A 24,726-nucleotide genomic window follows, 5' to 3' on the forward strand; every position below is an offset into this window, starting at 1 on the left:
TATTTTGCGCCTTGGTTTTTCCACACGCTTCTTGCGACCCTGTTGACTATTTTGAATGAAACGCTTGATTGTTCGATGATCACGCTTCAGAAGCTTTGCAATTTTAAGAGTGCTGCATCCCTCTGCAAGATATCTCACTATTTTTGACTTTTCTGAGCCTGTCAAGTCCTTCTTTTGACCCATTTTGCCAAAGGAAAGGAAGTTGCCTAATAATTATGCACACCTGATATAGGGTGTTGATGTCATTAGACCACACCCCTTCTCATTACAGAGATGCACATCACCTAATATGCTTAATTGGTAGTAGGCTTTCGGGCCTATACAGCTTGGAGTAAGACAACATCCATAAAGAGGATGATGTGGTCAAAATACTCATTTGCCTAATAATTCTGCACGCAGTGTATACACTCACCTAAAGAATTATTAGGAACACCTGTTCTATTTCTCATTAATGCAATTATCTAGTCAACCAATCACATGGCAGTTGCTTCAATGCATTTAGGGGGGTGGTCCTGGTCAAGACAATCTCCTGAACTCCAAACTGAATGTCAGAATGGGAAAGAAAGGTGATTTAAGCAATTTTGAGCGTGGCATGGTTGTTGGTGCCAGACGGGCCGGTCTGAGTATTTCACAATCTGCTCAGTTACTGGGATTTTCACGCACAACCATTTCTAGGGTTTACAAAGAATGGTGTGAAAAGGGAAAAACATCCAGTATGCGGCCGTCCTGTGGGCAAAAATGCCTTGTGGATGCTAGAGGTCAGAGGAGAATGGGCCGACTGATTCAAGCTGATAGAAGAGCAACGTTGACTGAAATAACCACTCGTTACAACCGAGGTATGCAGCAAAGCATTTGTGAAGCCACAACACGCACAACCTTGAGGCGGATGGGCTACAACAGCAGAAGACCCCACCGGGTACCACTCATCTCCACTACAAATAGGAAAAAGAGGCTACAATTTGCACAAACTCACCAAAATTGGACTGTTGAAGACTGGAAAAATGTTGCCTGGTCTGATGAGTCTCGATTTCTGTTGAGACATTCAAATGGTAGAGTCCGAATTTGGCGTAAACAGAATGAGAACCTGTATCCATCCTCTGATGGCTACTTCCAGCAGGATAATGCACCATGTCACAAAGCTCCAATCATCTCACATTGGTTTCTTGAACATGACAATGAGTTCACTGTACTAAAATGGCCCCACAGTCACCAGATCTCAACCCAATAGAGCATCTTTGGGATGTGGTGGAACGGGAGCTTCGTGCCCTGGATGTGCATCCCTCAAATCTCCATCAACTGCAAGATGCTATCCTATCAATATGGGCCAACATTTCTAAAGAATGCTATCAGCACCTTGTGGAATCAATGCCACGTAGAATTAAGGCAGTTCTGATGGAAAAAGGGGGTCCAACACCATATTAGTATGGTGTTCCTAATAATTCTTTAGGTGAGTGTAGAATTCAATATAATATTAATATCACCCCTTTTCCCCCAGAAATCATCATAGGCATTGCTATGTCCCAAAATTCCTGTACTATTAAAATACAAAAATATTTATCCCATACGGCAAACAATGTAATGGAACAAACAGTCAAAATGACCAATTCGCAGTTTTTTTCGTCACTTCACCTCCCCAAAAATTTTTGGGAAAAAGTGATCAAAAAGTCACACACAACCCAAAATTGTATCAATAAAAAGTACAGATCGCCTCTCAAAAAATGAGCCTAACACCGCTCTGTAGATATAAATATAAAAAGTTATGGGGGACACTTCTGGTGGCGGCTTATCTCCCGGGCGAATTAAAGAGAGTCGGGAGTTCCCCAGACACATTAGACTGTGTTGTGGGTGCGTCTCGCAGCTTTATCCTACCTCACAGTGCATTGGTGATACCACTATGGAGGCATGTGAGAGCCTGGCTGTGAGTTGGTTTCTAGAACTGTTCAGACCCTGTTCACACACCACGGGCAGTTGAGTGGTAGGACCCCATGCGTGCTGAGACACCGTGACGTGGTGCATGAGGGGCTCCGATATGTTCCTGACTGGAGGATATTGGCAAAGTTCTCAGCTTTTAACATCGGCCTGAGGAATTAGCTAGTCTTGTCAGATGCGTATCATATTGGTGCATTCTTTGCAGTGATTTGTGTAATAGATGCCTTAAGGCTCTGTTTACACTACAGAATATTCTCTGACATTCATTTTATGCTTGCGCTGCCGTGGATAAAAATGAAGACGGGTCCCATTCTCCTTCGATGGAGTTAATCCTTGCAGTTTCCGCCAGAAATAAATGACATGCTACTTATTTACGTGGCGGAAAAAAGTGCTGGAAATTTTCCTGGATCGCAGAAAACCCCATTCCAGTGAATGGGATGCAGATTGCACGATTTGAATACCCTGTGTGAAATTCCGTTGCGTAAGCATCAGCTTTTCTAGTGCTTCTGATTGCTGCCTGCGCACAGGCTCCTCTAAACGCCGGCAGAGCCCCCACCGGGAGCCCACTCAGCTCTGCAGTTTGCGGCTGGCTAATCAGTCTCTCTCTCGGCTGGGTTCATTTGCAGGGTCTGTCTCCAGGTATCGGATGTGTATCCTTTACTTTATTGTGGAAGTGTCTGGAGACGCAAGATCTATACTTCCCGAACCTTACACCTATTTTTACTCCCCCGCTCGTCATTGGTTTTGTTGTAATTGCTGCAAGTTAAAGCGGCGCTCCGCCTTCTCATCTTCTTTCTAATGTGTCGTCATTTTCTTTGTGCTCTATTCACTTCAGCTTTCACTCAGTGTATATATATAAAAAAAACACATAAATAATCAATTCTACTTTGTATCTCAAAACCTCTGCTTGCTGTAAGTGAGTGCAGACATTCACATTTGCTTTCAGAGGCAAAAAAAAAGGTATAATAGCTCCATTTTCTATTTTTTGCCTCGACTTTTGAGGAGAAAAAAATCCTGATCTATCGTCCTGTACGATCGGCCTGCTGGACGTTGGATTGAAAAATGCCCTGTTATGTGATTGCTTCTGGGATTCCTCAGGAACATTATAGTATAAACTACCTTTTACAGATATTAGCACAGCGCCGCGGTCGCCCTCCAGTGCAGAGCGTCAGTCCGTGATTGACAGCGTCAATCCACTTGAGAGGCTGATGAATGTCACCGTCTCGTTCGTAATACCATCAGTCTGATCCTCCATGGGTTCCCAGCAAACACCAAATACAAGCGTGAAATTGAAAGTAAATGTCAGAACCAGATAATGGAAGTAATGGCGCCCCTGGCCTGAACACATGTGCTGCCTTCTTCGTTTCCCAGCCGTTTGACATAAGCCTCAATTCGTTTGGTTCCTCTACATTATTTGCCCATTATCAGCTACCACAGTCAGATGTAATATCCCAGTTCTGTATTTTCTTATAGAGGTAATGGGACATGGGCCAGTCCTTATGGCAGGGGTACTAAATTACTTTTAGTAAAGGTCCACTCTGTGGTCAGCTGAAGCTCTGAGCTGAACAGTAAACATGTTAATGTTTGTGTGAAGACCAGACCTCAAAATGAATTAAGACCCTAGAGGAGACCTCTGAACTCATTCAAGTCTCAGATCAGACCCTAAAACTCATTCTGGTCCCAGATCAGACCCCTAAACTCATGTAGAGCATGGATCAGACCCCTAAACTCATGTAGAGCCCGGATCAGACCCCTAAACTCATGTAGAGCCAGAATCAGACCCCTAAACTCATGTAGAGCTCAGATTAGACCCCTAAACTCATGTAGAACCCTGATCAGACCCCTTAACTCATATAGAGCTCAGATCAGACCCCTAAACTCATGTAGAGCCCAGATTAGACCCCTAAACTCATGTAGAGCCCCGATCAGACCCCTAAACTCATGTAGAGCCCTGATCAAACCCCTTAACTCATATAGAGCTCAGATCAGACCCCTAAACTCATGTAGAGCCCCGTTTAGACCCCTTAACTTGTATAAAGCTAAGATTAGACCTCTTAGCTCGTGTAGAGCCCAGATCAGACCCCTAAACTCATGTAGAGCCCATATCAGACCCCTAAACTCATGTAGAGCTCAGATCAGACCCCTAAACTCCTGTAGAGCCCCGATCAGACCCCTAAACTCATGTAGAGCTCAGATCAGACCCCTAAACTCATGTAGAGCCCCGATCAGACCCCTAAACTCATGTAGAGCTCAGATCAGACCCCTAAACTCATGTAGAGCCCGGATCAGACCCCTAAACTCATGTAGAGCCAGAATCAGACCCCTAAACTCATGTAGAGCTCAGATTAGACCCCTAAACTCATGTAGAACCCTGATCAGACCCCTTAACTCATATAGAGCTCAGATCAGACCCCTAAACTCATGTAGAGCCCCGTTTAGACCCCTTAACTTGTATAAAGCTAAGATTAGACCCCTTAGCTCGTGTAGAGCCCAGATCAGACCCTTAAAACTCATGTAGAGCCCAGATCAGACCCCTAAACTCAATGTAGAGCCCAGATCAGACCCCTAAACTCATGTAGAGCTCAGATCAGACCCCTAAACTCCTGTAGAGCCCCGATCAGACCCCTAAACTCATGTAGAGCTCAGATCAAACCCCTAAACTCATGTAGAGCTCAGATCAGACCCCTTAACACATGTAGAGCCAAGATCACACCCCTAAACTCATTCTGACCCTATACAAAACCCCTAAAATTAAGCAAATCCACAACCAGACCCTGCTATCCATATCATATCAGGGGGGGTCTGACTCCCAGCACCCCCCACCAGTCAGCTGATTGAAGGGACATTCCAGGGACAGCTCTCTATGTCGGGGCCGTGCCTGGTTACTGCAGCTTAGTCCCATTCATTGAACTGAATTTGTGTTTGTAACAGATATTATCCTGGGATCCATTAGGGGGACGTGTTTAGCTGGCAGTGGGTATACTGTAACAGTCCCTCCGCTGTGTAAGCAGGACTGAACCAGGATGCGTTTTCAGCTTCCAAATATACAGAAAACAGAGATCTTGAAAATGCTGAGGATTTGAAACCCAATGCTTATTAGAAGCTGAAGAATAGAGATTTGACAAGCTCGTTGCTAGGGACATGCTGCCCGGTAACCCCGTGTGAGGCTGTTGTTGGTCGTCAGTGTATTCATAGCAACCAGTCTGCGTCACCCGGTGCTGCATTGAGCTCTAATTGCAGGGTCATCACCATCTGTGCATTATTAGAATTTCCTAAAGAGCGATATTGGCGGGGGGGGGGACTAATTTAGGAAAAATTCGGATGACACCTCTTTACTACCTGTATCTGTTTCTCCCACAGGGAAGTGGATCGAGACGCTGATGGACTCATCTGCTACAAAGACTTTGAATATGCTATGAACTACGGTGAGGACGAAGATTAGACTAAGTCCGTTAACCAGTCACATGACCTAATAATTACCTACCCCCCCCCACACACACACTTTTCTGTGAGATTGTTATGAATTCTATTGATTGGTTCCTGGGAAAGCTGGGTGACAACCACTACGACTGCTAGCTCCCACAGCGGTTATCACCCAGCTTTTCCAGGCTCCTAACATAACAAATCTGCCTGGTTATGTGGGGAGAAGACAGTGCCTCACCGCATAACATTCAGGAACCCTGGGTGATAACCCCAGTCATGGCGGCCATATTGATCATTATATTTTCTTACGAGGGAAGGTCCCTTTAAGACCTGTTTGTCACACCTGTATCACAAACAGCAAAGGACACAGAGTCGGGTGTCCCAGAAGAGGCCACTCTGTTCCCGTCGAATAACAGAATCAGCATTGCTGGCATTGCAAACGTGGAAACCAAGCTGAACCTTGCAGAAAGACGGAAATTCAAGAAGGTTTAGCGAGCGTCGCTAGGCAACGCGGCATATACACGCTCTCTCCCGTACAAGCGCTGACCTTGCTACTGTAGTCAAGCAAAATCTCTGGAGCCCCACTCAGGAAAACTGGAGCAGGTGCAGAAGTGTCGTCTGAGGTTGCAAGCGCTGGGGGGGTCATCCGGATCAAACACACAAGTGCATTTCACAGACAGGGGATTCTCTCAAATCTGCCGTGTGTCCTTTTACCGCCTCTTCCAGCTCTTCAGGCAGAAAGAAAATAAAAGGAGATCCATAAACAGCATCGGTTGTCTTGATATTTACACGGGAGTACCAGAGGAAGGATCATTAGAGGCGAACGCTAGGGCTTTAGATCTCGGGATCAAACTGTAGCGGGGGCATAGCCAGTCAAGCTGAGCAAAGTCTTTTTTTTTTCTTTTGATTTTTATCCTCTGTTTTCGCTACTGTTTATTTGCTTTACATTTAAAAGGTCTGTACAGAAGCACCAGACAAGGACATCGGTAATATGCCCAGTTGTTGCAAAGCAGTCCCACTGTACAATTCCCTTTTTAAAGAGGTTTTCCAATATTTTTCAACTGATTTGTGGGTGTCTGACACCCGGAACCTCCGCTGATCTGCTTGTTTGAGAAGGCATCGGTGCTTGCAGTAGCGCCGCAGCCTTCTCGCAGCTTTCCATGGACCAGTGACCTCACGTTCATCAGTCACATGCCCTAGGCGCAGCTCAGCCCCATTGACGTGAATGGATCTGAGCTGCGATACCAAGCACAGCCGCTATAAAATGTACAGAGCTGTGCTTGGTAAGCAGAGAGAAGGCTGCGGGGGTCCCGACCGTCGGACCCCCAATGATCAGATACTGATGACCTACAGTATCCGGAGGATCAGTTGAAAAATCTCGGGAAACCCTTTTAACTAGAGGTGTATGCCCTGTGTCTGGTATCCAACTGAAATGGACTTTGCTATATGTCAGTCACTTGCTCTCAGCCAATCAGCATCAGCGAATGTGTTCTTCATAGCACTCCTCTGGAATGTCCTTTTCAGATGGATGCCAAGCAGAATGTACGGGCACCTAAACTGTGGTTTCTAAAGCTGTACAGTGTAACCCTTTATTGGAATATTAAAGGAGTATTCCAAATTGAGCCATTTATGGCATTTGGCTAGGATAGGCCGTCAGTGTCTCATAGGTGCGGGTCCCACCTCTGGAACTGGCTCCTATCTCAAGAACGGAGAGCAAGCCTGCATGCTCAGCCACCCCTGCATTCACCACTATGGGACTTCAGAAAATAGCCATGTGCTCACTCGGCTGTTTTTGGAGATCACATAGTGAATGGAGAAGACCTTGTCCATGTGCGGTATACTCTTCGCTCACGTTGGGGCCCGTTCTTAACATAAGAGCAGGTCCCAGAAGTGGGACTCTCACTTATGGGACATTTATGATGTATCTTATCGATATGCCTCACATGTCCAAAGGGGACAACCCCTATTTTAGGGTGAATTTACACAGGATGGAACCGCTGCAGATTTGCTTAGGTACAAAATCAAATCTTGACCCGCTGTGCAGGCATCTAAATCTGCAGCACGTCAGTTCCACTGTGAAAAGAGCACAGATTTGTACCAGATTTTCCCCACTGACTTAAAAAAATCAGCAAATAATGTAATGTTGCAGATTTTGCTCTGGATCTACAGTAAAACCTGCAGCCTCGGACTAAGGGTCCATTCACACGTCCGTTGTTTCTTTCCTGATCTGTTCCGTTTTTTGCGGAACAGATCTGGACCAGTTCTGTACCCATTCATTTTCAATGGGTCCTGAAAAAAAATCAGACATTGAGCTGTCCGATTTTTTTTTTAGGACCCATTGAAAATGAATGGGTACAGATCTGGTCCAGATCTGTTCCGCAAAAAACGGAACAGATCAGGAAAGAAACAACGGACGTGTGAATGGACCCTAACAATGCAGTTGGTTTTGTTATTTTTTTTAGATTCCGCAGGAAAATCTGCAGTGGCAAATCTTCAGTAAAATCAACCAGAGCAGATACGTCTTGCAGAAAAAGTTGCTTCTTTATGCCTTAAATGCGACTTTTTACACCGAACACCACCTCATAAGCTAGCTTAATTGTCCGCAACAATTTGAGCCATTTCTGCGGATAAGAGGATGATAAATGAGGCGTAATATGCGCCAATTTGATAGCCCTGCCCACGTTGACATTTGTAACTCATTTCTGGCATGATGCATTCTTTATGGTGAAAATTCTGAAGAAAACAGTTGATTATATTTGGTGCAAATCAAAACACTGTTCTTTTTGGCGCATTTTATGCCATAATTCTGGCGCAACATGCTTAAAGGGGTTCTCCAGGCTTTTAATATTGATGACCTATCCTCAGGATAGGTCATCAATATCAGATCGGCGGGGGTCCGACACCCTGCACCCCCGCCGATCAGCTGTTTAAAGAGGAGGCGCGCGCCGTGCCAGCGCTGCCTCCTCTTCACTGTTTACCTTCTCGCCGTCGCCTCTGGTAACCGTGAGCAGGTGTAATTACACCCAAGCCGTCCCATTCACTTCGATGGGACGGATCGCTCCTATACAAGTGTATGAGAACGATCCGTCACATTAAAATGAATGGGACGGTTAGGTGTAATTACACCTGCTCACCGCTGCAGAGGCGACAACGAGAAGATAAACAGTGAAGAGGAGGCAGCGCTGGCACGGCGTGCGCCTCCTCTTCAAACAGCTGATCGGCGGGGGTGCCGGGTGTCAGACCTCCGCCGATCTGATATTGATGACCTATCCTGAGGATAGGTCATCAATATTAAAAGCCCGGAGAACCCCTTTAATAAATGTCCCCCAATGTCTTTTTAAATGTTCTCCACTCTTGCGAAGTGACGAGGATCCTGAACAGTAGACACCCCCCTCCATTAACTGAGAATTCCCTAAAATAAGTTTTGTAAAACAATTGTAATTTGCCTTTTTTCTTCCCCTGCATTGAAGTTGATGAAGGAATGGAGGAGGGGCCGGGTGGGGGTTTGACGACATAGTGGCCCTGCATAGATTAGGGCCACTTTTCTATTCATGTATAGGTACAGTATGGGCAGATATACTTTGCCAATTCCTTTTTTGACCCAGGCTGTGTTCTATTCTAGCAGTTTTCCAAGACTTTTTAACTCTGGATAGGTCATCAGTATCTGATCGGTGGCGGTCCGACACCCGGGTCCCCACGATCAGCTCTTTGAAGAAGCACTGGCGCTCGCAGTAGGCTTTCCCTAGACCTGTGACGTCACGTACATCAGTCACATGGCCTAGACGTAGCTAAGCCCCATAGAAGTGAGGGACTGTGCTGCAATACCAAACACAGCCACCATACGATGGACAGCGCTGTGCTTGGTGAGCAGAGAGAAGGACGCGGTGCTTATCGGAGCGCTGGGACCTTCTCAAACAGCTGATCGGTGGGGGTCCCGGGTGTCAGACCCCCACTGATCAGATACTTGTGACGTATCCAAAGGATAGATCATCAGTTAAAAAGTCTGGGGAAACCCCTTTTAAAGGACCCGTGTCCTCCAGATCATTTAAAATGCGATCTCCGCAGGATTTCATTCTCCTCTATAACTAGCACAAAGATAAACTGCACTAGCGAAGTAAATTGTATTGGACTGGCAAATCCTATTGGCTTATGTGATTTAGTAACAGTACATTCAATTGAGATGACAATATCTGAATGGAAATAGCTCTTTCCACCATGCCAATAAGGATGAAATGTAATTACGTGTGCTAGAATCAGTTTCGGATCCATCGTAACTCGTATTGTGGCTGTCGCTGTCCCTGCAACCAGCAGGAGCCATAGGGGTTCATCTCAACGACAGTAATACACTTAGTATTGAAGGAAGCCGTGTGCCCCTGACAACTGATACATCCAGAAATCCGGCTTTTTCTGATCCCTGCCACGGCTGGGAAACATTAAGAGAATCCCATAGCGTTGTTTTAATGACACAGTACACCTAACACTGGTAATAAAGCGTGTTAGTACACTATTGACATCGATAAAGAGAAAATATGAAAATATTAAAGCATCATTTTCATATAGAATAGATCTACATAATATGGAGCCACTGTCCTGTACTGATCCTCAGTTACATCCTGTATTATACTCCAGAGCTGCACTCACTATTCTGCTGGTGCAGTCACTGTGTACATACATTACTTATCCTGTACTGATCCTGAGTTACATCCTGTATTATACTCCAGAGCTGCACTCACTATTCTGCTGGTGCAGTCACTGTGTACATGCATTACTTATCCTGTACTGATCCTGAGTTACATCCTGTATTATACTCCAGAGCTGCACTCACTATTCTGCTGGTGCAGTCACTGTGTACATGCATTACTTATCCTGTACTGATCCTGAGTTACATCCTGTATTATACTCCAGAGCTGCACTCAATATTCTGCTGGTGAAGTCACTGTGTGCATACATTACTTATACATATACTTATCCTACATACAGGCTGTAACTCAGAATAGTGAGTGCAGCTCTGGAGTATAATACAGGATGTAACTCGGGATCAGTACAGGATAAGTAATGTATGTACACAGTGACTGCACCAGCAGAATAGTGAGTGCAGCTCTGGAGTATAATACAGGATGTAACTCAGGATCAGTACAGGATAAGTAATGTATGTACACAGTGACTGCACCAGCAGAATAGTGAGTGCAGCTCTGGAGTATAATACAGGATGTAACTCAGGATCAGTACAGGATAAGTAATGTATGTACACAGTGACTGCACCAGCAGAATAGTGAATACAGCTCTGGAGTATAATACAGGATGTAACTCAGGATAAGTAATGTATGTGCACAGTGACTGCACCAGCAGAATAGTGAGTGCAGCTCTGGAGTATAATAAAGAATGTAACTCAGGATCAGTACAGGATAAGTAATGTACTGTATGTACACAGTGACTCCACCAGCAGAATAGTGAGTGCAGCTCCAGTGTATAATACAGGCAGTAATTCGGGAATAGGATGAGTAATAACTTCACCAGCAGAATAGTGAATGCAGCTCTGTAGGATGGATATATTTATAGACTACAGCTGCACACCTGAATTGAAATAGATTGAGCCCTGGAATTGTTCTGTTAGCACTGGAATGTCAGCTGAGAACATGACAGGACGAAACATGGCTAAGAGAGTCAGAGAGGCTTGAAATTGCTTTATCTCCACCGGTGCGTATCTTACTGAGGATGGACCATAACTGAACATAGATTTGTACATTCAGGGCCCATTCATTCCACTCTCTGTGTACACAGGCGTCTGGATGACATTGCATGTTCTAAGCACCATGTCAGTTATATTATAGTCCGTGTCAGTATATCGGCGTCAGGCCGGTTATATTCTAGTCCATGTCGGTATATCGGCGTCAGTCCGGTTATATTACAGTCCGTGTCAGTATATCCGCATCAGGCCGGTTATATTACAGCCCATGTCGGTATATCGGCTTCAGGCCGGTTACATTAAAGTCTGTGTTAGTATATTGGTGTCAGGCCGGTTATATTACAGTCCGTGTCAGTATATCAGCATCAGGACGGTTATATTACAGCCCATGTCGGTATATCAGCTTCAGGCCAGTTACATTATTGTCTGTGTCAGTATATCGGTGTCAGGCCGGTTATATTACAGTCCGTGTCAGTATATCGGTGTCAGGCCGGTTACATTATTGTCTGTGTCAGTATATCGGTGTCAGGCCGGTTATATTACAGTCCGTGTCAGTATATCGGTGTCAGGCCAGTTACATTATTGTCTGTGTCAGTATATCGGTGTCAGGCCGGTTATATTAGTCCATGTCGGTATATCGGCGTCAGTCCGGTTATATTACAGTCCGTGTCAGTATATCAGCATCAGGCCGGTTACATTATAGTCCATGTCAGTATGTCAAAATTTTTATTACTTTTTTGTCTCCTTTATCGTCCAGTATTGCTTTCTGGGGCCCCTGTCTTGCCGCCCCCTTTAATAATGTCGGCATCCTGTGGGGCTCCCATACCAGCACGCGGATGCAGACTTTGCTCCTTTGCGGTTGCAGAGCGTCGCTTCTGTTTGCTGTTATTTGTTTCCGTGTAGCACTGATGGACCTCTGCCAGCTGGTACATCTCTTCCCCACACAGACACTTCGCTGCCACCAACCACCAGCTCCGATGTGCTGCCAGACGAGCGGGCACAGTTACAAGTACAGAAGGGTTTCATAAGCCAAGGGAACCTGGAAATCATACACTGCACCTATCACAACAGTCTGACTGCAATAGGATTCGTCAAAACATTTTTAGCTGATAAATAAAAATGTTACAAAAACTTGTGCTGCTCTGCTTGGTGACAAGAGCTAGAACCGAAGGCTGACACCTGCGGATGGGACGTTGCGTGCCAACGTGCCCCCAAAACTGGCCGGATTTCGTAGTATTCTTCATAAAGTTGAGGTCGTAGTTGAGGTCTGTAGTTACATGGGGTCGGTCTCAGCTTATATCAGTAGGGGTAGGTCCCACAAAGGGTTGGTCCCTGCTCATGTCAGTCCTTTAGGAGTCCAGTGGGAGGTTGTAGTCTGTGATTGACAGCTAGTTTTCTATGCACCTTTAGGAACTGTTCAAACGGTGGAATTGCAGGCGGGGGCCGCTTAGTGTCTGCACAATGAGAGGGGGGGATGCAGTTCATGGGTCGGAGGTTTAAAGCTGCAAACACACCACGGAGGGACATGTCCAGATGGGCGCCACTTGAAACCATGGTTGTTGTCCGCTTGTGTTTTAGCTCCATTGAATAGAGCTAAGCCTTGGGTGGGTCCACAGCATTCATAGTGCATAGCCGCGGCAAAAACCTTGGCACTACAGTTGCAGAGAGAGCAGAGCCTCTAGGTGAAATGGTAACGCCCCCGTTGCTCCTTGAGGCTCATTTGCATGTAATAAAACTATTTTTCTCAGCAATGCGGGCACATATGAACATGGGACCAACACAGATGCCTTCAGCTGCCAAGCGCACATGTAACTGGTCAGCCAGTGTCATAGGTACAAAACTGCTGACAGATGCTCTTTAAGTGATATTTAGTTAACTTGCAGCTACCACTAGGGAGAACTCAGGGAGTATGGCTTTATTTTTGAGTTCTTTGCAGTCTGTCTACAGAGAGCTCCCCCTAGTGTTTTGTGCAAACAGCCAGAATGTTATTGTTTAAGTGTCTGGGGATACAGGGAGATACTTGTGAACCGTTATAATGATATATTTCCAAATTAATATAGTAGATATGCACCAAGTTGGAGGCAGGAAAACCTTGTCAAAAAATCACTTCGTCCAGTATATACTGTTTGCAGAGACATTTGAGCTCCGCTTTCCAGTTGTGGAGCAGGTTGCCCTGTTTACGTTGACGCGCTTCTCTGCCCTCTCTCGCCTCCCCTTATTATGCTGGGATATAATCTGAGTATTGATCCTGCATAGAGGCAGATCTCGGCCCCGCAGCAGTAAATTCTCCATTGACCCCTCTAGCAGTATATTAGCCTATCTCCCTGCATTTCCCACACAATGAACATTAAAATAATCATTTTGCCGCCGCTCGCGCTGCTGTCACGCCAGACAAAAGAGCAAGTAACTCATTTCCATAGTGACGGAACAGTGAATGGCAACACATTATTTTCTTTTGCTTTAAATTATTATTTTCCATAGCAGTGGAGACACGCCGGCGAGAGACATGAGCAAGCGCAACAATCCGCTAGAAACAAAGACTATGCAGCCCGCCCGCTCTATACAGATGGCGCTGCCGTGCGTTCTGCCTGGCAGTAGGCCTTAAATTAACAATTCTCGATACGTATCCGTGAAGGAGAGGGTGGGTAGTGTGCGTTGCAGCTCTCATGACGTCATAGGGTATATGGACATTATAGGGGACCCCCATCTTTCAGATTGGCTTCTGCTGTAGAGTAGTTGGCCAAATCATGAATGAAATGACCTTAATTCACTGTGTAATCCTATATTCCCGCTGCAGGGGAAATATGTGGGCCTCTAGGCGGCATTCGTTTTAGGAAGAGGTTCCATGGCGCACCCCAAGCAATTATGGCAAGATAATGGTAACAATGAATCACCCCCTCCCATTAAAGAGCATCTGTCAGCAGTTTTCTACCTGTGACACTGGCCGACCTGTTGCATGTGCGCTTGGCAGATGAAGGTATCGGTGTTGGTCCCATGTTCATATGTGCCCACATTACTGAGAAAAATTATGTTTTAATATATGTAAATGAGCCTCTAGGAGCAACGGGGGCGTTGCTGTTACACCTAGAGGCTCTGCTCTCTCTGCAACTGCCACGCCCTCTGAATTTTGATTGACAGGACCAGGCAGTGTAAACATTTACACTGCCTGGCCCTGCCAATCAAAGTGTAGAGGGCGCAGCAGTTGCAGAGAAAGCAGAGCCTCTAGGTGTAACAGCAACGCCCCCGTTGCTCCTAGAGGCTCATTTGCATATATCAAAACATCCTGTTTCTCAGTAATGCGGGCACATAGGAACATGGGACCAACACCGATACCTTCATCTGCCAAGCGCACATGGAACAGGTCAGCCAGTGTCATAGGTACAAAACTGCTGACAGATGCCCTTTAAACTAGTTTGTGCAGTGAGACTTTGGTGATAGCAGTGTATTTTATGTTTTATGGAAATTCAGGATTCTCTATGAAATTTACTTAGTTTATCATTTATTTATGTAAATGTTTATAAATGGGTAATTCAATAAACTAAACGTGAGCTTTGCCCAAGGCTATAATGGCCGAGGAACGAAATCAATCATATATTGACAGCTTGATTAGATCACTATTAAAATGCTGCTCTGTAAGTTAATATATGAAAGAGGAGCAAGAGACTGTGTTGCGTGTGCCAACTTATAGCATAGAAGTCTCTTGTACATAGGAGCAGTATTATAGTAGTTATATTCTATGTTAATTTTCTTTTTATTAAACGGCATGCTGAAAGGCACACTGAAGCATTGGCATTGTATGCACATATAAATCATTTCTCATTACATGTAATCATTGACATAGGTGCATGTACATAACATTGTGTACAATATCAAACATGTCACACTTACACCTGACAAGTTACCAGATAGTAGTTATATTCTTCTACATAGGAGCAGTATTATAGTAGTTATATTGTACATAGATACAGTATTATAGTAGTTATATTGTACATAGGAGACAGTATTATAGTATCTTGTACATAGGGGCAGTATTATAGTAGTTATATTCTTGTACATAGGAGACAGTATTATAGTAGTTATATTCTTGTACATAGGGGCAGTATTATAGTAGTTATATTCTTGTACATAGGAGGCAGTATTATAGTAGTTATATTCGTGTACATAGGTGGCAGTATTATAGTAGTTATATTCTTGTACATAGGTGCAGTATTATAGTAGTTATATTCTTGTACATAGGAGCAGTATTATAGTAGTTATATTCTTGTACTTTTGCCCGCATTTTCCACCAATTGTGGGGACTCGCTCTGGTAGACAGAATAAGCGGACGCAGTATAGCGGCAACAAGTTCTTTGGATCAAACAGTTCAGTGTTTTATTCACACTTTAGGCAAGTGACAAAACAAGCAGTTATATTCAAACAAAAAGTCACCTTGCGGTGTTGGTGGTAATTCACACCATGCGGCAATTCTGCCTCAAAGAGTCCTTTCTGATGGCAGCACCAACCTGTTTTCACGCCAAACAGGTAGCAAGCCTTCATCCAGACACAAGGCTCCCAGATACCAACACAGAGACATGGCTTCTGAGCCCAGCTGCCTATTTAAGGACAGCCAGGTGCTACCAAAACCCGGAACTGCATTTAAAAACCTCTCACTGTGTCACAGTGTACATAGGTGGCTGTATTATAGTAGTTATATTCTAGTACATAGGAACAGTATTATAGTAGTTATATTCTTGTACATAGGTGGCTGTATTATAGTAGTTATATTCTAGTACATAGGAACAGTATTATAGTAGTTATATTCTTGTACATAGGTGGCTGTATTATAGTAGTTATATTCTAGTACATAGGAACAGTATTATAGTAGTTATATTCTTGTACATAGGAGCAGTATTATAGTAGTTATATTCTTGTACAAAGGAGCAGTATTATAATAGTTATATTCTTGTATATAGGAGGCAGTATTATAGCAGTTATATTCTTGTACATAGCAGTATTATAGTAGTTATATTCTTGTACATAGGAGCAGTATTATAGTAGTTATATTCTCGTACATAGGAGGCAGTATTATAGTAGTTATATTCTTGTACACAGGAGCAGTATTATAGTAGTTATATTCTTGTACATAGGAGCAGTATTATAGCAGTTATATTCTCGTACATAGGAGGCAGTATTATAGTAGTTATACTCTTGTACACAGGAGCAGTATTATAGTAGTTATATTCTTGTACATAGGAGCAGTATTATAGTAGTTATATTCTTGTACATAGGAGCAGTGTTATAGTAGTTATATTCTTGTACATAGGAGCAGTATTATAGTAGTTATATTCTTGTACATAGGAGCAGTATTATAGTAGTTATATTCTTGTACATAGGCGCAGTATTATAGTAGTTATATTCTTGTACATAGGCGCAGTATTATAGTAGTTATATCCTTGTACATAGGAGCAGTATTATAGTAGTTATATCCTTGTACATAGGAGCAGTATTATAGTAATATCTTTCATCTCTGGTTTATTCATTCTTACTTTATAGCAATCTGAACACCCTGAGAATTTAGCGATAAAGAAGAAAAAGTGCTGCTGGTTCTTATTTGTCGCTGTGCTGGCTGCAGTGATGGTGACGATCACCCCCCGTCTGTATATTACACCTGCCTCCTTGTCAGCTGTCAGGCTTAGTCTCTGATGTGCTGCTATACAGGTCACACAGGCAGCATACATGCCACCGTTGCTGCTGCATTTCAGGAAAGTGGCTCATTCATTCCTGTCGTCCCTTCGCCTCATCGCCAGTCACAATACATCAGTTTCGGCCCCAGCCTTGTGGTCCTCTGAAAACCTTCAATTCAATTATCCCCCAGTCATTTACTGCACACATGCATTTGTCTAAATATAGAGCCGCGTTCTCATCTGCAGTACACCGGGCGGCTCTGATACACTCTGTTCTCCTCAGATTTATCTTGACAAGGTCAGTTTACATGGATTCAGGGATTTTTTTTTTTCCTTCTTCTTGAACATTTCTTCCAGAACTCCCTTCTCTCCGCTTCTTATAGATTGCAGCCATGGATGCAGCATTGTTACTGATTTATATAGTCAGCGGTTGTGTTTTATATTGTGGATTCCTCTTATCATTTATATTTATGTTTTTCTCCCTTATTTTGTTCTTCTTGTGTGACCTCTCGATCTGTTCATCCTGATCCTCCTGATTCAAGAAATACTTTGACTACAGTTATTGGTTAGAACCTCACGACTACTAGCACAATTTGAGTTGAGCAGCAATCGTTCAACTGTGTATTGGGCCTTTCCTTTATTCTTTTTCTTTATCTTAAGTCCTTCTACCCCCCTGATGTAATAGAACGTATGAAGGACCTGTTAAAGGGGTTGTCTCACTTCAGCAAATAGCATTGAACATGTAGAGTAAGTTGATCAGAGGCACTTTACTAATGTATTGTGATTGTCCATATTGCCTCCTTTGCTTACTAGATTCATTTTTGCTTCACACTATACACTGCTCGTTTCCATGGTTACGTCCACCCTGCTATCCAGCAGCAGTGGTTGTGCTTGCACAATATAGGAAAAAGCGTTTGCCTCTCTGGTGGCCGGGACCGCCGGAGTGTGCATAATCCATAGTTTTTTCCTATAGTGTGCGAGCACGGCCACCACTGATGGATGGCAGGGTGGTCGTAACCATGGAAACGAGCCGTGTATAATGTGATGGAAAAATGAATCCAGCCAGCAAAGGAGGCAATATGGACAATCACAATACATTAGTGAGTGCCTTGTATTAACTTTTTCTACATGATAAATAGCATTTGCTGAAGTGAAGACAAACCTTTTAAATAGGCACTGTGCATCACTTTAAACAATCATTGCATCAACAGTGCAAGCACATATGAGAATTGCCTCTTTCTCCTCCCATCAGACTCCGGAGCCGATCCTTCACTCTTCATTCGCAGGTTAAATTCGTCTTAAGGCTGGGTTCACACTTGAGCGTATTTGATATGCGTGTTTAACGCGCGTTTTTGTCCATAGTCAACGCGCGTATTACGCGCGTTTGTGTGATTAACAGCAGTGTCCTATGGCTGCAAACGCGCGACAAAACGCACCAAAGAAGCTCAAGAACTTGTTTGAGCGTAGGGCGTTTTTCAGCGCATTCAAACGCGCTGTAAAACGCTCAAGTGAGAACCAGGGCCATAGGGAAGCATTGGTTTTCATGTGTTGAGCGTTTTACAGCGCGTTCAAACGCGCTGTAAAACGCTCAAGTGTGAACCCAGCCTAAGAGACAAGATCGATTATCTGCCCACTGAGGCATCAGGTTACATGCAGCTCATAGATATCCATGGAGAGGGGAAGGGAAAGATTGGTCTTCTGAAGGGAGGCAGAGGCACCTAGACCTAGAGGTTCTGCTCCAGCAAGTTTTCCATCTCCCCCCAGTGATGTAGTCACTGCCACACTGCTCAGTAAGGCCTCATGCACACGACCATGTGAACTTTGTGGTCCGCAAATTGCGGATCAGCAAAATATGCATAACTGTCATTGTTGCATCCGCATTTTATTTGGATCCGTTGACTTCAATGTGTCCATGGATAATCCAGATTGCATTTTGCGGCTGAGCATAGGGTACGTCCTATCTCTGTGCGGAATTGACAAGTGAATGCGGAAAGCACACGGATCAGTATGTCCGTAATGGCACACGGACTGCATCTATATTTTGTGGATCCACGATTTGTGGACCGCAATACTTACGCGATCGCTTGCATGAGGGCTAAGGCTGCATAATATCCTCCATGCCGCTGCTGTTTCTGGTGTGTGCTACAGAGAGATCGGGGGCAGGATCTCCTCCTTATGCAGTGTATGGGAGACATTATAGCAGTTAGTTTCCACCCCACACTGGAGTTGATCTCAGCAAATGCTGACAATTAGAGATGGAGTCTGCAGAGGTAGAAAAATGCAGAACACAAGTCCTCTAGTGGCCAGAAATACTGTGATTCGTCTTGTGCGAAAAGTCACCTGGATCGACAGTTACACTTTATACACTGTGGATAGGTGAGAAATAATGGACCGATGGAGGTCCGACCACCGGGACCTACCTGCAATCTCAAGATCAGTGCTCCATTAGTCCCATACCAGTGAAAGGAGTAGTAGACCGGCATGCACACTACCACTTCATTCAGAGAGGTGACTCGAGGACACACTTGTTCCTGGGATTGTGGAGTTTGGCCCCACTGTTTTCTATTGTCTGTGGATAGCTGTGAATAACTTTCTTGGAATAACAACTTTAAAGGGCATCTGTCAGCAGTTTTGTATCTGTGACACTGGCTGACCTGTTACATGTGCACTTGGCAGCTGAAGACATCTGTGTTGGTCCCATGTTCATATGTGCCCGCATTGCTGAGAAGAAATGATGTTTTAATATATGCAAATGAGCCTGTAGGAGCAACGGGGGCGTTACCATTACACCTAGAGGCTCTGCTCTCTCTGCACTTTAATTGACAGAGCCAGGTGTGATGACGAGTTCACTACCTGGTTCTGTCAATCAAAGTGAAGAGCGCACAGCAGTTGCAGAGAGAGCAGAGCCTCTAGGTGTAACGGCAACGCCCTTGTTGCTCCTAGCGGCTCATTTGCATATATTATAACATCATTTTTTCTCAGCAATGCGGGCACATATCAACATGGGACTAAGGCTACATGCACACGGCCGTATGTGTTTTGTGGTTCGCAAATTGCGGATCCTCAAAAAAACAAAAAGGATGACATCCGTATGCCATCCACATTGCGGATCCATTGTAACAATGCCTAAAACGGACAAGAACAGGACATGTTATATTTTTTTTGCGGGGCTACGGAACGGACATACGGATGCGTATAGCACACAAAAGACGGAACAGACACGGAAACAAAATAAGTTTGTGTGGACGAGGTCTAACACTGAGGCCTTCAGCTGCCAAGTGCACATATAACAGGTCAGCCAGTGTCATAGGTACAAAACTGCTGACAGATGCCCTTTAAGACATCTCAATGTACTGTCACGTTAAAGCGATGGTGTTGGCACAGCTACTGGCACTGTTGAATGCAGACTTATTAGTCTCTATGGTCACAGGACTCTAAGAAGGCCTGTTCTGCTGAGACACTTCTCCGATTCTCTATGGGTCTCCGTACATCCGGGCCCCTCATAACCCAGGAATGCGGCGATTACGGGGCATAGCAGGTCACCTCTGCAGCCAGCGACTGGCTGAGTGCTTACATGTCTGTGTTGACATGTGATTGGTGAAGCTAGTATAACTTTTTTTCGCCCTTTGAAAAAATAACTACTGGACGGACAGTTACCAAGATTTTTTTATACATTTCTGATGTATTGGAACAATTTAAAAATGATTGCAAAGATGGATAAACTTTAAAGAGGACCCGTCTCCTCTCCTGACATGTCTCTTTTAGTAACTACTTGCATCCCCCATGTAATAACAATTCTGGAGCATCTATTCTTATGACTCCATGTTGTGCCAGTCCTACTAGATATTTATGAATGTTTTGCCAGCGGTCTGCAATAAATGTTCATCTGGGTGTCACCAGTTTGGGGTGTGCCCCTGCACAGTCTGACAATGGCAGCACGGATTGAATAATGGCAGACTGTGCAGGGACCGACCCCCCCCCCCCAACTGGTAACACCCATCTGGACCTTCATTGCAGACTGTTAGCAATTCATTCATAAGCTTCTTGTAGATATAGTAGAGGAACGGCAGAACATAGATTCATATGAATAGATGCTCCAGGGGATGCAAGTAGATTCTATCAGGAGAGGCGACGGGCCCTGCATGAAATGCTGTACGGGCCGAGGTGGAACGGCAGTCATGGTGATCATACCGTACACCTGGAAGAATCATCTCTAATTAATAAGTCAGGAAACAATTTCACGGGAAGACACTTGTGGAGCAGTAATAGCTGAGCGTTATACCCAGGGGTCACAGCAACTCTCCATAGTGATTAGAGATAATCCATGGTGTCCGCGAACAGCTTAGCAGCCCTCAACGACCTGCGAGCGTGTTGTGTATATGAGCTGCATTATCGTCACCGTGTCCCCGTCCTAACACTGAGTTATCCCATTTTTTTGGCGCCATTTTTCACATTTAGAAAGAAGTTATCAAGGGTGCATTCACCATTCACACGACTGTAGTTTCGGTCCGCCTCTGATCCGCATTTTTTTTGCAAATCGGAGGCGGACTCCTTCATTTCAATGGGGCCACAGAAGATGCGGACAGCACACCGTGTGTTCTCCGTATGTCCGTTCCACTGCCCCACAAATAAATAAATAAAAATAGAACAAATCCTATTCTTGTCTATTTTGCGGTCAAGAATAGGCATTTCTTAGAAAGAGCAGGATGTGCCGATCCACAAAATGCGGAACGCACATGGCTGGTATCCATGTTTTGCAAACCACAAAAAGGGAACAATTGTGTGAATGTCCGTTATTGGCCTTTTTTGCACCAGAAGCTTAAATCTCTCCAGGTGTAATTTACCATTCGTTTTCTGGTGTAAAAAATTGTAATTTAGTCGGGGCCCCATTACACCTACTACAGGGAGGGAATCGCCTGCTCGCTAGCGGAGGAGTCCACTGCTATTGTATGGGGAGTAGTGATCGCTATTGCCGACAGCAGAGTGCTGATGACATGGCGCGATGTGCCGCCGGCAAGCGATTATTTTTAAACATTACCCGATGAACGAGCGTTTGCTTGTTCGTTGAGTACGGTAATTGGCGGCAGTATTACACTGCCAGATCATCGTTATCGGGCGTTCATACTAATGCTCATTAGCGATCTTACCGATTATCTGTAGGTGTAATAGGACCTTTAGGCTCCGTAGGACCCCCTATCTCCTGCTGTACTACACCATCAGATCTGTGTGTGTAAACGGCCATCTGACCAATGATTGGTGAGAAAATCTGTCAGATAAAAATCTGTTGGTGTAATAGAAAAGTGGCAGGCCTGGCATAATTGAGCAAAAAGTCTCAATAGGGCGCTAGGGCCAAAATATATAACTTTTCTGCGTCACATTTTTGGTGCAGTGGGCTTGGTAAATCCCCCCTTTAGTTTTAGAAATATCTACTGCACTTAGGTCACCCAGGGGGCGTGACCTAAGATTTCTGGCGAAAAATTCTGTCACAAAGTAAGCCAACCAGTAGGTGGTATAAAAGATGAAATGGTCTAGCCCTGCACAATGTATCATCCATCCTGGGCCACTGCAATAAATCTGGCACGTCTTAGGCCTCATGCACACGACCGTTGTGTGTTTTTACGGTCCGCAAATCGCGGATCCGCAAAACACGATGGCGTCCGTGTGCGTTCCGCAATTTGCCAAACGGCACGGACAGCCATTAATATAACTGCCTATTCCTGTCCGCAAAACGCAGACAATAATAGGACAGGTTATGTTTTTTTTTGCAGACCACGGATTTCAGTTCTTCATCAATTTCAAGATCTGCGCTTGCTGTCAGGAGTTTTGTGTCATTGTATAGTAACGTTGGGGCTCAGTTACAAAGACCAGCGTCTCCTCCGTGCACTGGGGGAGAAAGCGCCTAATTTATTACGGGTTTCAGGCTTCATCATAAATTGGGTGCACTGCCGGCGGTCCGTACACTTGGAGTAAAAACTACTCCAGCCGCTGACTACAGTAGTTTTCACTACGCTTTTATTTCCAGGTGTAAAAGATAGTGGGGGTCATTTACTAAGACCGACTTTTTATGTCCCCCTTGTACTGCTGTAAGATTCGGCAATTTACAAGTGTTCACCTCGTCATAAATGACACGAATCTACAGCAGTCCACGCACCCCCTGCTGGAGTAGGTTTTTTGGCAACATTTTTCACATTTTTCCAGGCATGAAAGTTAGTAAATTTGTCAGGGCCAGACTACCCAACCGCGTCCCGCCGAACCGCCCAACACAGAGTAAAACTGCATTTTGTTGCAAGGCCAGTCAAAAAAGGGACTTGTGACTATTTTTACGACTAAAACGTGAGCCTGGCAGGTGTTTTACCAACCTCCTACCGTGCTTTGGGCCGCAAACCTTGCATTTCAGACAGTCATTGAATTGTCAGCCATTCAGCCTACTAAATCTTAGCCTTTCCTACTGTTATGGATGGAAGCAACAAACCATTACAGCAAATCTCCTAAGAAATCACTGACTGGTTCCAGAATCAAAATCTTTTAAGAGATCGGAGGCCTTAGAACCCTTGATGTAGTGTTTGCAGGTGATCATCAAGGTGTAGTGTTGTGGTGCTACCAGCAGGGTGCGCACACACCCTCCATCCCAGGACAAGTGTACCTAAACTTCTCCTAAAGTTAGATTATCAGCCATAATATAGAAAATTATCTATTTATCTATATGTCTATCTATCTATTATCTCTCTTTGTGTATATCTCATATCTATCTATCTATCTATCTATCTATCTATCTATCTATCTATCTTCAGGAACAGTATATGGGCCCATTGCACTTCCCATGTGTCTCTTTAACAATCCTCCAGCAATTCTGATTGCCATAAAGTTAATTAGCTTTTCCGATTGCATCCAGTCTAATATTCCGTACAGGGCCTCCGACTTTCAGGGCCCCTTAGCAGCTGCACAAGTTAGGAGTTGTCCCTCCTGTGGCAATACCTTATCTACCCTGAGGACAGAAAGGATCAGGCAGTTCATATACAACAACCCTATCCATTTCTCCCCTCCGACATCTGCGGTCAGGGGAGAGTCCGGGGGCCCCAATACACATTAGATGGTTGGCAGGTTTGGAAAACATTTATTTAATGTGAATGGACAACTGGGTGCAAGCCTTCAGACGCAGACCAGGCGTCCAAACAATGGAAAAATGCAAGAAAGGAAGCTCTCGTAGGGGTTTTCTGATATATCTAAAGACGTTAGCCCTGATTTATCATGACTTCACCCCAGAATTCTGGCTTCAAATACTTGCAAAATGGGAGGAGCAGCAAAACTGGAGGAGCTTTTCTAGACAAAAGTGTTAAGGGTCCTGTACTCTGATGTTTTTCTGGAAGGAAGCGTTCCTACCCAGCATTCGCCTGCTCGTCAGTGAAGGGGACCGCTTTCTTTTACATGCAGCGATCTTCCCCACAGTATTGAGAGGAGCGATCGCCAATGCCGTCGATCGTCCCCATACAGAATGATTACTTGGCGGCAGCAGATCGTGATGAGACGGCACAATCTGCTGCCGGCAGACAACGACTTAGGTGCCCGCAGGAAAGACGTGATTATCTGATGAGCGAGCGGTCCGCTTATTCATTGGGTAATCGGCGGCAGTATTACACAGGCAGATCATCACTGACCAGCATCACTGCAAACGCTTGCCTGATGCTCGACCGGAGTAAAGAGGCTTTCAGGTTTAAGTGCGAGACAAATGTGGCATAAAGTACGCCAACGCAGACTCAAGCAAAACTGACTTCAAATATTCCCCTCATGATAAATTCCCCCCTTTGTGTAGAGCAGGGGGATGTGTGAAATATAAAAAAAAATAATAAAAAAAAATAATTACTTAAATATCTCGCACCCCTGCTCCTGTCCCGATCATCAGTCACATGGCTGTTGCAGCCAATTACTGGCCTCAGCTGCACACAGCTGAGGTCAGTGATTGGCTGTAGCGATCACAGAAACGATGACTTGAACGTGACCGCTTCAGTCCCAGCGAAGATCGGAGAG

General features: G+C 44.6%; 1 protein-coding gene across 1 annotated transcript in view; it reads left to right on the forward strand.

The window, feature by feature from the left end:
- Positions 1-6,107, forward strand: part of EFCAB11 (EF-hand calcium binding domain 11) — a 43,301-nt gene extending 37,194 nt beyond the window's left edge. Inside the window, exon 6 of the mRNA XM_040412136.1 lies at positions 5,290-6,107. Within this exon, the coding sequence (XP_040268070.1) occupies positions 5,290-5,371 (82 nt within the window). The 3' untranslated portion in view covers positions 5,372-6,107. The remainder of the gene's footprint in view (positions 1-5,289) is intronic.
- Positions 6,108-24,726: the final 18,619 nt, after the last annotated feature.

The sequence above is a fragment of the Bufo bufo genome, chromosome 11, assembly GCF_905171765.1.
Source record: "Bufo bufo chromosome 11, aBufBuf1.1, whole genome shotgun sequence".
Lineage (NCBI taxonomy): Eukaryota > Metazoa > Chordata > Amphibia > Anura > Bufonidae > Bufo > Bufo bufo.